The sequence below is a fragment of the Bison bison genome, unplaced genomic scaffold (genome assembly GCF_000754665.1).
Source record: "Bison bison bison isolate TAMUID 2011002044 unplaced genomic scaffold, Bison_UMD1.0 scf7180017864308, whole genome shotgun sequence".
Taxonomy (NCBI): Eukaryota; Metazoa; Chordata; class Mammalia; order Artiodactyla; family Bovidae; genus Bison; species Bison bison.
In genome coordinates, this window is record NW_011494880.1 from 773,106 (window position 1) to 790,076 (window position 16,971).

The window sequence follows — 16,971 nt, forward strand, 5'->3', positions numbered from 1 at the left end:
GGTTGTGAAGAATATAATCAATCTGATTTTGGTACTGACCATCTGGTGATGTCCATGTTTAAAATTGTCTCGTGTTGTTGTAAGAGAGTGTTAGATATGACCAATGTGTTCTCTTGGCAAAATTCTGTTATCTTTTTCCTTGCTTCATTTTGTACACCAAGATCTAACTTGTCTCATTCCAGGTATCGCTTGGCTTCCTACTTTTGCACTCCAGTCTCCTGTAATGAAAAGGACATATTTTTTTAGTGTTAGTTCTCGAAGGTCTTGTCAGTCTTCCTAGAACCGTTCAACTTCAGCTTCTTCAGCATTTGTGGTTGTGGCATAGACTTGGTCTATGGTGATGTTGAATGGTTTGCCTTGGAAATGAACTGAGATCATTCTGTCATTTTTGAGATTGTGCTCGAGTACTGAATTTTGGACTCTTGTTGACTATGAGAGCCTCTCCCATTAGGAAGCTTGCACAAGCCTCTCATCCTCATCCATCAGAGGACAGAGAGAATGGAAACCACAGAAATCTAATCAAAATGATCACAAAGGTCACAGCCTTATGTAACTCAATGAAATTATGAGCCATGCTGTATAGGGTCACCCAAGACAGATGGGTCATGGTGAAGAGTTCTGGCAAAATGCTGTCCACTGATGAAGGGAATGGCATTCCTGCCTTGAAAATCCTATGAAAGTATGAAATGGCAGTAAGATACGAAACTGAAAGATGAACTCCCAACGTTGGTAGGTGTCCAATATGCCATGGGAGAAGAGTGGTGAAATGGCCCCAGAAAGAATAAAGAGGCTGAGCCAAAGCGGAAATGAAGCCCTGTTGTGGATGTGTTTGGTGGTGAAAGTAAAATCCTATGGTGTATAAATAATAAACTTTATTAATAAAGTTATTAAATTATTTTTAATAAACTTTTAAAATTATTTTCATATCCATGCTTTCTCAAAGTTATGAGTCTTTCCTTTGTTCTTTGTCTGGAAAATTGCCATATCTTTCTGCATTTGTCTACTATGAACATGACTATTCCTATTTATTTATCAGCAATGGAGATTATAGTATGTGCCCATTAAAAGTCCTTGTCAGACAGTAATTTTTCATAAAGAAAAATACAGTGTTTATCTTGTTAACTATTACATCCCCTAAAAGAGCACACTGAGTCTCCAAAAAGTTTCCATATTTTCTCTAAAAATATCTGCTTGAATAAATGGGTGAATGAAATATCAGATTTCAAACTTCTTTCTAGTAGTTGTCATTAGCATATATGTGCTGTGTTTAGTTGCTCAGTTATGTTCAACTCTTTGCAACCCCATGGACTGTAACCTGCCAGGCTCCTCTGTCCATGGGGATTCTCCAGGCAAGAAACTGGAGTGGGTTGCCATAGCCTACTCAAGGGGATCTTCCCAGCCCAGGAATTGAACCAGGGTCTCCTGCATTACAGGTGGATTCTTTGCCAGCTGAGCTATGGAGAAGCCCTGTATTAGCATGCATAATTTTGAGTACATATCAAGCAAACATGTAAATAAATATGTATAGTTATATACAAACATCCTCTTTTTCACTTACTGTTTTAAATTAATATATTTCCACAAAGCTATGACTTTCTTACTCATTCTAATAAATTGAACATGTCTGTATGAGAGGGTTGTAAGTACTAGAGAAATGTATATAAATCACCAAACAAAGCAGCTGAAGAAAATATATTCAATGAATTGTAATACTCATATAATTTTTCAGAGCTGTTCATTTTATTGAGCTGTTATTACTTCTCATGATTATTCAATTAATAATTTTTAAAATTTTAAGTAAATGATTGTATCTGTAAAATTGGATGCATTGGTCTCTTTCTTGATAATTCATGTTTATTTTGAAATTAATGGATTTTAACAAGTTCCTTGGTTTTATACCATGCATCAATTAGAATGTTTATTTCATAATTGTTCATCCCTTCATTCTTGAAGCATCATCCTCTCCTGGTTTTCTAAGAAAGAACCCCCAGTTTTGTTCCTAATAACTAGTCATTCTTGCTTATTCTTTCTTCAAAGCTTCCTCTGAATCTGCTCATAATGGTGATCCTGGAATGCTTTATTCTTCATTTATCTCCCCAGACCTAATATCCTCAATTTTATTTTCAAATTTTATATCTCAGGATGCTCACATCTGTACACTGTATTAATTGAATTCCTCTACTCTGTAGCTTCTAGCTGTATTTAGGCAATGGGGGAAGATAGTAATTATATTTCATCATCATTCTTTTCCTGGTTTGAGACCACATCTTCAGCAATTGCTTTTTGCTTCCATTTCTATATCTTTGACCATCTGTTTCTTCCTCCATAGTTTCAATTCTCACTAAAGATAGCAGTAACATTCTAAGAGATTAGTGAGATTCTCGGGCAAAGGAAGAAACCTATAGATAACTAGGGTCAGAAAGGGAGCTATCAGGCAAGCAGCAGCTCTGGAGCTGAAGTTAGTCCTGTATGTAATGGGTGTCCAATCTCAGAAACCAAATGGGTGCTTGCACTTAGATAGTGTTCATGGTCAGCTGGTCAGGAATGGCCAGCCCAGCTCTCATGAGACCTAAACTATTTGCTACATTCTAATTAGCAAAAATAAATTGAGAATAGAGCAAACAAATATCTGTTCTCAAAACATGATTGTTAAAGTCAAAACATATCAGGATGACTCGCCTTTTTAGAAAGATAACATTTAACAAATACATATTTATCCTTCACAATAAATCTGTAGAATTTATTTTCATTTTCAGTATTGTACATTTTTGAGTGTGCGTGCACGTGTGCTCACTCACATCCAACTCTTCACGACCTCATGGACTGTAACCCACCAGGCTTCTCTGTCCATGGGATTTCCTAAGCAAGAATGTTGGAGCAGGTTGCCACTTCCTACTCCAGGGATCTTCTCGACCCAAGGGTGGAAATCACATCTCTTATATCTCCTGAAGTAGCAGGCAGATTTTTACCACTATACCACCTGGGAGGCCCCATATTCAAGAGGAAATACTTCAGTGATATAATTATTTTTAAATTGGAATTCATTTTCAATATACCATATTAAAATAAATAAGAGTTTTTAAAAGTTCAGTAAGCCTGTGGATGCCATTTATTTTTTTCAGTTATATATCAAATATTGAAATTAAAACTTCAATTAAATGTGTCATTAAGTTTATAATGGATAAAGAAAGTAAAATCTTTAATGCATTTGTTAAATTAATGCAAAGCTGAATCCAATATAACTATTCCTCTTTAGTGCTTTGCATTGATACATATTTACTACAGCGTATAGTTGGTTGAGGGGCTTCCCTGGTGGCTCAGTGGTAAAGAATCTGCCTACAAGGCAGGAGACTTGGGTTCAATACTTGGGTCAAGAAGATACCCTGGAGAAAGAAATCCCAACCCATTCCAATATTCTTGCTTGGAAAATTCCATGGACAGAGGAACCTGGAAGGCTATGGTCCATCGGATTGCAAAAGAGTTGGACATGACTTAGCAACAAACAACAACAACAATCCTTGGTTGAATAGGTTTGTTAACATCTCATATCCTTGAACAATTAATTGATAAATTTAAATTTATTGAAAATAGAGACTGAAAAGTATTATAATAATTGTATCAATCAAGTAAATATTTATTTTTTGACATAAAATGACACTTTTGATTATAGTGGCTATAGATTATGAGCATTAACAATTTTTAAATATAATGAATTGGACCTTAACTTCAAGATTATCCATTGTACTATAAGTTACAATTTTCATAAAATTATTAAAATGTTTTCTATATTTCTTGCTATTTTTTCTAAAAATTATCTCTTCTTCCTTAACATACTGCTGACATTCTCTGCCCTTGAGAAAAAATAACCAATAATTCAATAGATCTCTTGCTTGAAGGCAGTGTTCAGTCTCTTGTACAAAATGGTACACAAGAATATTTTCTGACTAAAGTCAGGAATGTAGGTATGGTTATCTATGTGTTTAATGAAAATCTGTAGATTTTCACTGTCCCTGGTGTGATATGCCATCACAGTTATTATCAATTCATGCTCTGACCTCAGTAACACTTGGCAAGCAGAAAGTCTTTTATGACAAATAAAATCATTACTCTTCTTGTAATAGACTAGTATCCTATGATGGTTTTCTAATTCGTATGTTCTAGCAAATATTGTGAATTTTATTCTTTGTGTTCTCTGCATCTATCAGCTCTTACTTACATTTGTGTAAGTACATTATGTTTTCCACAGGATTCAATATATTGTCAGTCAGCATATAACTTAAAGTTAAAAATAAAGAAAAAATTAATATTATGAATGAAAGTGAAAGTGTTAGTCACTCAGTCATGTCCAACTCTTTGCAACTCCATGGACTGTATCTGGCCTACCAGGCTCCTCTGTCCAAGGAATTCTCCAGGCAAGAATAATGGAGTGGGTTGCCATTCCCTTCTCCAGGGGATCTTCCCAGTCCAGGGATCTTCCCAGTCCAGGGATCAAACCCAGGTCTCCTGCACTGCAGGCAGATTCTTTACCTTCTGAGCCACCACGGAAGCTTGATACTATGAATAGACAAACATAAAATTATTTGTGTACCTTTCTCAGGAATGTTTGAGGAAGAGAGTAAAGCCAGATGGGAAAAGATAAAGAAAGAATGGAACATCCCCATGGTTAAACCTGTTGTTGAATTCTAGAATTTATATCTATGTTAAGGTAGAGACGAATGGAATTCTGGAAATAAGATGAAGATATATTTACGGTCATTCTGGCTAGAATGAACAGAAGTGCCCATGCAAGCCTTTGGCAAACTTAGAAAGATCTATTCTCTTTTTTTCTTCTTTCCTGTTTTACCAAATTTTCGACAAGAAAACAGACAGCATCTTGTGACCAAGAATACAGCTGTTGCCACACAGGCCAGCAGGAACCCGATCACATCCAGAGAGTGGTACTGGTACCAGGTGAGGTTGTGGGCGGCTGGCCTCAGGTGCTTGGCTCCCTTGTGGCGCATGACAAATTCGATCCAGAAGACTGCTCGGTCCAGGGGCTTTACAGGCTGATCATGGTGAATCCTTTTTAGCCTCATAGCATTCTCTTTATAACTGGTAGGCAAAAACATGGAAATTATATATAGAGTTTTGTTTTCATTTAAGGTAAGTATAGTAATATTTCATAGCTTTTATCCTAAAGCTTTATTCTCTACAGTCATGACTCTAATTTATACATTACCTCTGTTAGGAGGATTCCTCCCTTCAGAGCTAAAAGAACTGTACACATACAATTTTCAATATTTTTTAAAAATTAAATTTATCCTGTACTTAACAGGATACATGTATACATAAGGTAGAAAGAATAATTAATTAAAAGTATTACCCTGAAGATTCCTTTCCAAACACATTTCTCTCTTTTCCATGGAGGTAAAGACTGAATGCATGTTTATTATTGCCACACACTGCTTTGTAGTTTTACCCTGTTTGCATTTAGTTTCCATGCTTTTGAACTTTAAATAAGAAATATCATCTAATACGTATTTTTAAGAAGTTGCTTTTCTTGCTCAATATTGTATGTGAAATTTGTCTGTATTGATGGTTTACTCATTGTTTATTTTTTACTACTGTGTAGTATTGCATTAGATATATACACCATGATTTACTCAGCAGCCCTGTTGATAGACAGTGAGTTATTTCAGTTTCTTTTTCTATTATAGACCACGTTCTTTTGTACACTTGTGGCATGTTCAAGCTCACAAAGCAAAGGCAAGAGTTTCTCTAGAAGTGGAATTTCACATTGTTCATGACTTTGATGTCACTGTGTGTGTTAGTTGCTCAGTCGTGTCTGACTCTGTGACCCCATGGACTGTAGCCCACAAGACTCCTCTGCCCATGGGATTCTCCAGGCCAAGAATATTGGAGTGAGTTGCCATTTCCTTCTTCAAGGCATTTTCCTGACCCAAGGATCGAACCCAGGTCTCCTGCATTGCAGGCAGATGCTTTACCATCTGAGCTACTACTAGCTAACGCCAAATCATCTTCCAAGATGGTTATATCAATTTATAATTTTAAGACAAGTTTCTGAGGATTTCAGTTGTTCCACATTCTGGTCAATAGTTTTGCCAGATTTCTTAATTTCTTTATTTTTTTCAATCTGGTAAGTATAAAATGTTATCTCTTGGTTTTAATTTGACTTTATCTATTTAGGGATGAGGTTTTAATGAACAAATGCTTATAACCAATTCATATTTCCTTTTCTGCAAAATTCTTGTTCAAACTTTTCCTTATTTTTCTACTAGATTTTTATTTTTTCTGATTAGTTTTTAGGAGCAATTTTTAATAATCTATATAGTAATCTTCTGTTCATTATCTGAGTATTAAAAAAATCTCCTTCCAGTTGAAGAAAAAAGTAAGTATAGGATGCATGTCACATGCTAAATGAACGAAAAGCCACAGGTATGTTAAAAAAATGTTAATTCTTGCTGTGACATAAACTTTGCTGGTCACATACCATGTTAAGAGTTATGAGGAAGGGAGTGGAAGAAATACATTCTTTACAGAATGTGGTAAAACACAAACATAGAAAAAAGATGGAATAAGTCAGTTGTAAATGAATTGCCTCATTTTTCCAAGAATGTATATTGGCCTTGTGTGAATTATAGTTTCGAAATTACTCCAGATCAAGATTGTAAATAACCCTATACTGAGAGAAAATACCCACTAGGAAGTCCATAAGCAGATTGTCCAGGAAAAGATCTGAGAATTTACATAATCACCAGCATTATTTTTTTTGAGAAAGCACTAATAGAATATTTGAAATCTTGGTTTTGTTTTACAATTTCAGCCAATAGCTTCAGCAGTTTGGGAGAGGAAGTAATAAAATGGTTCTCATATGATAATGTTGCAGTTGTTATTTATATTTGAAAATACACTAGTTTAAAATGCATGAAACATTGGACATTTTTGAGTATCACAGGTAAAATAATTAAAGATAAGCCTTTAAAAGTGGTAGTACTGTAGGGCAACTAAACCTGCAGACCACAACTACTGAGTTTGTGAGAGGCAATGAAGACCCAGTACAGCCAAATACACACACACACACACACACAATAAAATAAAATAGTAGTACTTACGAAGGTTCATTAATGACTGTTCTCAAGGCATTGAGCAAATCTGCATTTGTCATTGTGTTTATATTCACTTCCACAGCTGCTCCTTTGGCCTTCATGTGAGCAATGTTGTCAGGCTGATCAGCAAACATTGGGACTCCCACCATAGGCACCCCATGATAGATAGCTTCATAGATCCCATTGGTTCCACCATGAGTGATAAATGCTTTTGCTTTGGGATGACCTAGATAGGAGATTAGATGAGATGTGGGTGAAACATTAACAGAATTTCAGAAAAACATGGGGTAAAAACTCTTGGATAACTCAATGAAGAAAGCAATATTTTCTATGAAAGCTGAAAACATGGGTAATTTCTACCTCAAAAATACCATGACCCCTGAAAAAGGCAAAATTAATCCCCTTTGCATTGTCTGGAAAGACTTATTGAAGAGGTAATAGCTGAACTGAGATTGAAATTTAAAGAATGATGAGAGTCTTAAAATGAAGATCCCCTTTTGAGAATCAGAGGAAGTATCAATCTAAAATAAATGACCGATTCTTTAATTATATTTGCTTCAAAAGTGCAAGTAAAATGTGGAAATTTAAATATTTCACTTGTTTATTGAATTTCCTTGGTCTTACCAAGAAGATCATTCTGTGGTATCCAATCATAGAGCCGAGTATTGGCTCCTAACGTGGCAGGTTTCTTTCCTTTGTATCTCCATAAAACCTGTGGAAGACAGTGCTTTAGTTGTGAAGTAAAAACAAACAAACAAACAAACAAACAAAATTAAGGCATTTTAAGGCTATAGAGCTATTTAGAAATCATATAGTCCATACCAGTTTTTTTGTTTGTTTCTTTGTTTTGCTATTTGAAAGCCTGTGCTGAGATGTTATATGAAGTAAACAGAAGTTTATTAAAAGTTTCAAACAATGGACATGTTCATGTGTACCTTTTACGGCAGTTAACTTTAACTTAAAAATCAAAAACAAAAAATATTGTGAAGAAAGTTTTTCAAGAAAAAGTCTATACCAAAATCTGAAAACAGCAAATACCACTTGATATTCTGAAAGGGTAAATTAAAATAATTTGTAAGTTTTTTTTTTAATTTAAGAGAACTAGATCATCTCATACACTAGTAAATTAATGCTCAAAATTCTCCAATCCAGGCTTCAACAGTACATGAACCACAAACTTCCAGGTGTTCAATCTGGATTTGGAAAAGGCAGAGAAACAAGAGATCAAATTGCCAACATCCGCTGGATTATCAAAAAAGCAAGAGAGTTCCAGAAAAACATTTACTTCTGCTTTATTGACTATACCAAAGCCTTTGACTGTGTGGATCACCACAAATCTGGAAAATTCTTCAAGAGATGGGAATACCAGACCAACTGACCTGCCACTTGAGAAATCTGTATGCAGGTCAGGAAGCAACAGTTAGAATGGGACATGGAGCAACAGACTGGTTCCAAATAGGGAAAAGAGTACATCAAGTCTATATATTGTCACCTTGCTTATTTAACTTATATGCAGAGTACATCGTGAGAAACACTGGGCTGGATAAAGCACAGGCTGGAATCAAGATTGCCAGGAGAAATATCAATAACCTCAGATATGCAGAGGACACCACCCTTATGGCAGAAAATGAAGAAGAACTAAAGAGCCTCTTGATGAAATTGAAAGAGGAGAGTGAAAAAGTTGACTTAAACCTCAACATTCAGAAAACTAAGATCATGGCATCTGGTCCTATAACTTCATGGCAAATAGATGGAAAAACAGTGAACTCAGCGACAGACTTTTATTTCTTTGGGCTCCAAAATCACTGAAGATGGTGACTGTAGCCATGAAATTAAAAGACACTTGCTCCTTGGAAGAAAAGCTATGACCAACCTAGACAGCATATTAAAAAGCAGAGACATTATTTTGCCAACAAATGTCCATCTAGTCAAAGCTATGGTTTCTCCAGTAGTCATGTATGGATGTGAGAGCTGGACCATAAAGAAAGCTGACCATAAAGAACTGATGTTCTTGAACTGTGGTGATGGAGAAGACTCTTGAGAATCCCTTGGACTTGAAGGAGATCCAACCAGTCCATCTTAAAGGAAATCAGCCCTGAATATTCATTTGGAAGAACTGAGATGCTGAAGCTGAAACTCCAGTACTTTGACCACCTGATGCGAAGAGCTGACTCACTGGAAAAGACCCTGGTGCTAGGAAAGATTAAAGGCAGGAGGAGGAGGGGACGACAGAGGATGAGATGGTTGGATGGCATCACCGACTCAACGGATATTACTTTGAGTAAACTCTGGGAGTTGGTGATGGACAGGGAGGCCTGGAATGCTGCAGACCATAGGGTCACAAGGAGTTGGACATGACTGAGCAACTGAACTGAACTGAAGGCAATAGGGTACGTGTACCAACTGACTGAGGTATAGCTGTCTAAATAAATGAGTACATATCTAGACAGTCAGTTTCATCTGTCTGGGCCACTCTCCCATTAGTATGTATGTTGATCTAGTCTCTTTATTTGGCTGTATGCTCCTTGAAGATGGATCTGAACTTTCTGGGTTTTTTCCCCATTACTAAGGTGACTTGGTTCTCAGATCTTTCAAGGAATCTTTCCTGTCCTCTTTGAAAGACCATGGTTGGGATGGTGTATTCATTTTTCTGGATTGAACAGTATGGCCAGCAGAATAACAGAGAGGTTAAAGCTGTGCTCCCTGGAGTCCAACAGACATAATACTACCATATACTCATTGTGTGATCCTCAGCATATTATTTCACCCCTATAAGCCTCAGTTTCCTAGGATGTCTATGTGACCAGTGGAAACCGCTACCTCATAATGGGCAATCTAAGAATTAAATAAGATTATGTGTATAAAAGATGTGGCAGAGTATATGGCATTTAATAAGTTCTGATATGAAAAAATTACTAGAATCTTAACATTTCATCTCTATTTCATTGAAAATAAATGACTTCATGAAAAGATGTATTTTCATAGTAATGTGAAGGTTCAGTAAGAAAGTGGTAAAGTGTGTCCCAAATACATCTGAATCTTTTGAAACATTTTTACTTAAAGGTGGTGCCAGTTTTGTTTCATGAAGGATGAGTTACAATTTTTATCTGGAAAGAATACTAAAAGCCACCCACTCTCTACAATTGCAAAGTGACTCTGCTCACCAGAATTGGAGTTTATACTAACCTTTTGTGGAATCTGGGCAAGAGCTGAGGCAATGCGATTGGCTTTTTCTTCTGTGAGATTTTTGACCATTGACCCCAGAGAAAATACCACAATACCATCTTCACCTGAACTTTGGACAAATTCTTCCATTTCCTGCAGGGATAAGATTATATTTTATTGCACTATTAATTCAATGAACATGAGTTTGGGCAAACTCTGGGAGAGAGTGAAGGACAGAGAAGTGCAGTCCATGCGGTTGCAGAGTCAGATGTGACTGAACAACTGAACACATCAACAAAATTATGTTTATTACATAAGTGCCAATCACAGGGGGGAAAAGACTCTCTTACACTTCTAAATTGGAAGACTCAAGAGATGTGTGAGGGACATTGTTAGATTGATTCTGTCTTCTGCCATATAGAACCATCTAGTCTTGTTAGGAGGAAATGTATTTCTGAAATGATAGGCTAAATATACAATGGGTGATTACACAATAAAAACATGAAACCAAACCATTATACAAAATTAATAGGTGATAAATGGTTGATGTTCTCATGGTACATGGAACTATTACTCCCAAAGTTTAATTTTATGAACCAACAGACCTATCTGCAAACTTGTAAAAATATTCTTTGGAAGAAAGCCCAAAGAAGGATTCTGAATTAGGCTTTTAAAATTTTTAGCATCCCAGTTTACAGTCAATACCTTTTGAATAACTTTAGCTTCCTGTTAGGCATTTAGGATATTTTCCTCATGTTTATTATTTCCCTGTTTAATAGGGCTAAAATGATTTAAACAACTGCTATATATAGTAATATATTTGAAAAAAGATAATGGAGTGAAATTCCTGTTACAGTCATTATAACACTTATGACACAGTGCTTCTGTTTCACAAGAGTGTGACACTAACAATGTGCCCAAAATGTGAGTCTTAGAACAGAAGTAAATTATACATTTCTCTGCAAATAAAATTCTCCTGATGATCACTTGGATGCTAAGTTGCTCCAGTCATGTCCAACTCTTTGCGACCTCGTGGACTAGAGCCCACCATGGTGCCATTTCATCCTCCAGGGATCAAACTCACATTTCTTACCTGGTCTCCTGCATTGGCAGGTGGGTTCTTTACCTCTAGCATCACCTGGGAAGTTGTACAAATTGGGGACAGCAAAGTCTGGGATTGAGGTTCCTCATTATCTATGTGAATGTCACCTTCTAGAGACGTGTCATCTCTTTGTAACTATTCATGGTTATCCTGCAGTCACTGGTGTTTCTCAGTTAAAACAGGCTAGTAAAATTACCAAGGGAAGGACAATGCCATAAACAAAAGCAGATCACTCTTTTTAGCTCAGTTAAAATTAAGAGAATACCTGATGTCCTAGGAATTGGTGTTTTATCTCTATGATTCATCTCCCTACATAGACTGTGATTGAATAAAAAAACATCACACACACACACACACATACACACACACACACACACAAAGGCATAGACACACATACCTGTGTATAAGAATTATGCACTTATCTGTTTGATTTGGTTTCTTAGTTTAATTTCATTGCTTTTCTATTTTGTGTGTCCAGTGATTGGCATAATTCTTTCATGAGAAAGATAAGCCATGATTGGTATTCATATTTCTGAAATATCTATATTAATAACTGAGTTTTGGAATGGAATACATTTCCCCTCTTATGAAACATGTCTGAGCCATTTTTCTAAAATAGCCTGCATGTGAAAAGTGGGAGTGGAACGATAAACACAATGATGTGGCAAGTGAGCCATGGAATATGTCATGCATCTTTCTGTACCTTTATTTATTTTAGATATTGGTTTCTTATCTCCAGTAATAACACTCAATGGAGCTTGTTTTTAGCTATAACCTATTGGCGTGAAACACATATTCACAATCCGGAAGTGAAATTTTAAACTTCAGTATCCATCTTCCCCTAAAGAGAAATCAAGAACTCTTATGGGAACATCATTTAACCTGCCCTCTTGTACAAAGAGTATGCTCATTTACCTACAACACAAGCAAATAAATATCTGTCTCTTCACTGCCTATTGATGAATATAGTCAAGTACAATATTCTTACTTTGTTTACCTACTATTCTCTTTTTATGCTTCTAAATATTGTTTTTTTCTGATATTTCTGGCACTCCTTATTAATTCTTTCTAACATTGGAATATGGGTGCATGATTTTCTTTTTTACCCCCCAAAAATTCCTGGTATCATAGTTATAAAGAGCCAATTCAGCATTTTGGTTTCTCAGTTATATGATTTCTAATTTACATTAATGACTCCCAAATTTATTTCCAGTGTTCTCAGCTGAGACTGAAATCTTGTATTAACCAGATGATTTTTAGAAATCTTCACCTGAAATTTCCTTTGACTTCTTAAAGTGAATTTGAAATTGAACATATCATTGTCATCTCAAAAAATTTTTTTCAATCAATTCTTTCCTGGTTCAGTAAAGTCTACTGCTCTCCAAGAAGCCCTGTCTGGTTCCATGTCTTCTATCAACACTTAGCTTTTATGAAAGCATCTTTATCACTCAAATGATCATAGTAAATGTCCCTATTTATAATTGCATCATGCTTCTTAGGAAGACAGCAGCAGTCTCCTTAGTGATAGCCAAGGTTCTAGCTTCCTGTTTTTCAACCCAATGTCTGTACTACGGACACACTGATATTTTTAACATGCCACTTGGAAGATTTCATCCTTCTGATTAAGTATTCAAGTAAAAAAAGGTAAAATTATTCATGAGACTTCTCTTATGATTTTGAAAATAGATTTGAAGTATAAAACTGAAGTAATTCAGCAGCAAGCATATCTCTGTCATTGATACTGCAAGCTTTAGAGGAAAATCAGGGTATTATATAAAGTACGAAAGAGCTTTCCACTATAATAGACCTACCTTAGGTAATGGTTTAGCCGGTTTACAATGCAATCCTCCTACAAATTCAAAATTTGGTAAGTATGGACGAGGAAATTCAAAATCCCAGTATGTCCTGATGAGCCAAATCTCCGCTTTCCCCATGGTCTCACATAGTGTAGTGGGTCTTCCTGGAGAAAATGAAAGAAGTAGGCTTGAACTTATTAGCACACATATTTGCTGGGAAAAAATTGCACCACTAATTTTCTGATGTGCTATGAAGGAACTCTTGATTACTTATCACATTTAGATGTTAAAAGGAAGTGAAATTTAAAATATTAATGAAAGATGGAGGAAGAGAAGGAAGGAAGAAAGGAAAGAAGATAGAAAGGTAGACAGGAAGGTATGAGAAGTGAGATGGAGGGAGAAAGAATGTTTGGGTAGTAAAAGAACAGTAGTATGTAAAATAAAATAAACTCAATAAAATCAAATAAAAATATAATTCTTTGACAAAAATAAGTTCTTTTAGGAAATAAATTCAATCAAAAATTTTAACCACAACTCTAAGTACTGATGGATTTCATACACACGGTTTCTCTCCAATTAAATGGCAGATGGCAGATCAGCTGCATCCTATTAACACAAAGGACCTCTTTGATGACTCAACAGTAAAGAATCCACCGACAAATACTAGAGCTGTGGGTTTGATCCCTGGGTCTGGAAGACCCCCTAAAGAAGGAAATGACAACCCACTGCAGTATTCTTGCTTGGGAAATCCCATGGACAGAGAAGTCTGGGAGGCTACAGTCTATGGGGTCACAAGAGTCAGACATTACTTAGCAACAAAACCACCATAAACACCAAATCAGCTCTCAGGGGTTTTCTAATTTCCACTCAGGACTATCTTTCTACCTTTCCGCTTGTTACAGTTTTGGGTTCATGCACATTGTTGAAGAATCCCACCAGTATCAATTTACTTTGTCTTGCTGAGTCAGATCTCATTGATTTGCTATTATTTTCTCCATAGGAAATCCCTGAGTAACTTAAACCTAATACAACCCCCTTTGGAATGCAGATTATACATGCATGCATTACTAGTATCACACATTTGAGTGTCACCTTGAAATGATGTTTTATGAAAAGGACAGATTCTAAATATTCATTTTAGGAGATTTGTAAAGAACAAGTATTTGCAAATTACTAAGTCAATCATTTGTACACACAAAAAACATGTGTTGCATCTAAGTAAAGAAAAATTCAGACTAGAGTGTTCCTTTCTTAAAGATTCTATTCAGAAATGGTGCTTTTATGTACTCCAGGTTGAATAGCCTTTTAAAGAATTGTTGCTACTTTGTAGTGCTTGGATATATGTCAGAAGTCTTATGCGCATGTGCGTGCTCACTTGCTCAGTTGAAGTTATATAGGCAATGATTTAACTTGATAATAAAAAAGCCATTTCCAAGGACATTCCGCTTGAAATTGCCAAAGACTGGATGAAAACAAAGCATCACAGTTTCCCCACAAACATGCTTATGTTTTTTAGATGTGTTGCTCCATGTGTGTGACATCCTGTCTTGATTACTGAGTTCTTAGGAGAAATTATTGTGCAAGACATTTTTGAAAGACATAGCTCAAAGTATTTTAGTATACTAAAGTACTTAGTATACTAAAATTGTCTATTTGAAGCGGTTATGCACAGTATGGAATACATATCAACACAAGAGCAAAAGTGTGCTAAAGTATGAAAAAGTTGTAAGTTTCTTAAGACATTCTAAATGTTATGATGAAGACCTGTAAGACAAAAATATGGAATTAAAATTTACCACCGATCTTTTTTTCTGTTATTATTTTGTTACACAAATTGAGTTATAAACACAATAGAAAATTTACAAATAATTGATCAATGGCCACTAAATTTGAACTACCATGGAAATATTGTTGCTGTTTGAATCTATTATTTTAACCTTCATGACGAGTCTACTGAGATACCTTTTAGTTTCAAAGAATTCTTAGAGGGAGCCTAAATGTATGACAAAATGCCATATTGTAGATGAGACAGACTGAGGTATTCAGCAGAAGACAGGTACCAATCTCTCAGTGGTAACTCATGCAAGCTGTAGATATTAATCCAGAGACAACCTTATTGGGCTTCATAGACTATTTTTTTAAAGACATGCGAGAAAACTAACATGTATGATTTCTGTATCACAATCTATGAATTAATACTTTATTTTTAGAGCAATTTTAGATGATAGCAAAATTGAGGGAAAAGTGGAGATATTTCCCACATATGCTTGTCTTCACACTTGCATAGACTATCCCATTATCAACATCTCCAATAGAACGGTACATTTGTTACAGTTGATGAACTCACACTGAAAGATTATAATCACCCAAAGTTCATGGTTTACAAAATAATTAACACCAAGTATAAATTGGGTTGTCTTAGGCAAATAATAAAGACATATATCAGTCATTATGGTATCATACAGAGTATTTTCACTGTTCCCAAATTATTCTGTGCTCTGCGTATTAATCCCCCACTTTCATCCCACATCCTGGCAACCATTGACCTTTTTGTTGTCTCCATAGTTTTGCCTTTACAGAATATCAGAGTTTGAATCATTCAGTATATAGACTTTTCAGCCTGGGATTTTTCCTTAATAGTATGCACTAAAGGTGCTCCCATGGTTTGATGTTTTTCTGGGACTTTATAACTCATTTTTTAGAGCTGAATAATATTCCTTCTTTAGATCTGCCACAGTTTATTCATTTACTACTTGGTTTCTTCCAAGTTTGGGCAGTTATGAATGAAATTTCTATAAATATCTATAAACATCACATTTTGTGTAAACATAAGTTCTCAGTTCCTTTGAGTAAATACCAAGAAGTGTGATACCAAGAATTTGTTTACTTTTATAAGAAAGCACCAAGTGTTTCCCAAGTGACTGCACCATTTTAGATCCTATAAGCAATAATAAGAGCTCCTGTTCCACAACTTTCGAGCTTTTGGAGTTGTCAGTGATCTGCATTTTGGCCATTCTAATAGATGTGCAGTGGTTATCTCATTATTATTATAATCTGCATCTCTTTCCAAAAAATTACATGGAGTATTTTTTATATACTTATTTGTCAAATTTCTATCTTTGTATACAGTTCATTATTATCTTTGTCCCACTATTTAATCAGGTTTCATGATTTCTTCTTGGGGTGTTATAAGTGTTTTTAAAAAACATTTTGGTTCTTTATCAGACATGTTTTTTGCAAAAATGGTCTCCTATTCAGTGCCTTGTATTTCTTTCTCTTGACAGTGTCTTTCACAGAGCAGAAATTTCTAACATTTTTTGAGGGTTCTGCATCTATGTTAACAACAGATATTTATATAAACTTTTTTATACAAATATAACAAGCTTTTTTCCCTTGTAATGTCCTTGTCTAGTTTTTACATTTTGATCATACTATTCTCATAGGATGTGATAGAAATTATTCCTCAGCTTCTGTCCTCTAGAAATTACTATAAAGTATGTCAGTAAAATTTTATCTTTGAATTCATTTCTGCTACAATGTTTTTATCTCTTCTTTTTTGGTTTTCCTCAGGATTTGCATCTCTCTGCTTATACAGAACATCTATTCTTACATACTGTCTACTTTATCCATTAGATCCCTTAGCATATTAATCAACATTGATTTCAAACCTTGTTTTGATAATTACAGCATTCTAGCCATGTCTGGTTCTGATGATTGCTCTGTCTACTCAAAGTGTGTTTTTGCCTTTTGATGTTCCTTGTAATTTTCACTTGATAGCAAGACATGATATACTGGGTAAGAG

General features: G+C 35.3%; 1 protein-coding gene across 3 annotated transcripts in view; it reads right to left on the minus strand.

Moving 5' to 3' along the window:
• Positions 1-3,466: 3,466 nt before the first annotated feature.
• LOC104997413 (UDP-glucuronosyltransferase 2A1) overlaps positions 3,467-16,971 on the minus strand; it is a 40,213-nt gene continuing 26,708 nt past the window's right edge. Inside the window, exons 2-6 of one of the 3 annotated variants that reach the window (XM_010852134.1) lie at positions 13,185-13,333; positions 10,293-10,424; positions 7,731-7,818; positions 7,113-7,332; positions 3,467-5,091 (exon numbers count right to left, since the gene is read on the minus strand). In XM_010852134.1, the coding sequence (XP_010850436.1) occupies positions 4,812-5,091; positions 7,113-7,332; positions 7,731-7,818; positions 10,293-10,424; positions 13,185-13,333 (869 nt within the window). In that variant the 3' untranslated portion in view covers positions 3,467-4,811. The remainder of the gene's footprint in view (positions 5,092-7,112; positions 7,333-7,730; positions 7,819-10,292; positions 10,425-13,184; positions 13,334-16,971) is intronic. The other 2 variants (XM_010852135.1, XM_010852133.1) reach the window with 2 other exon arrangements.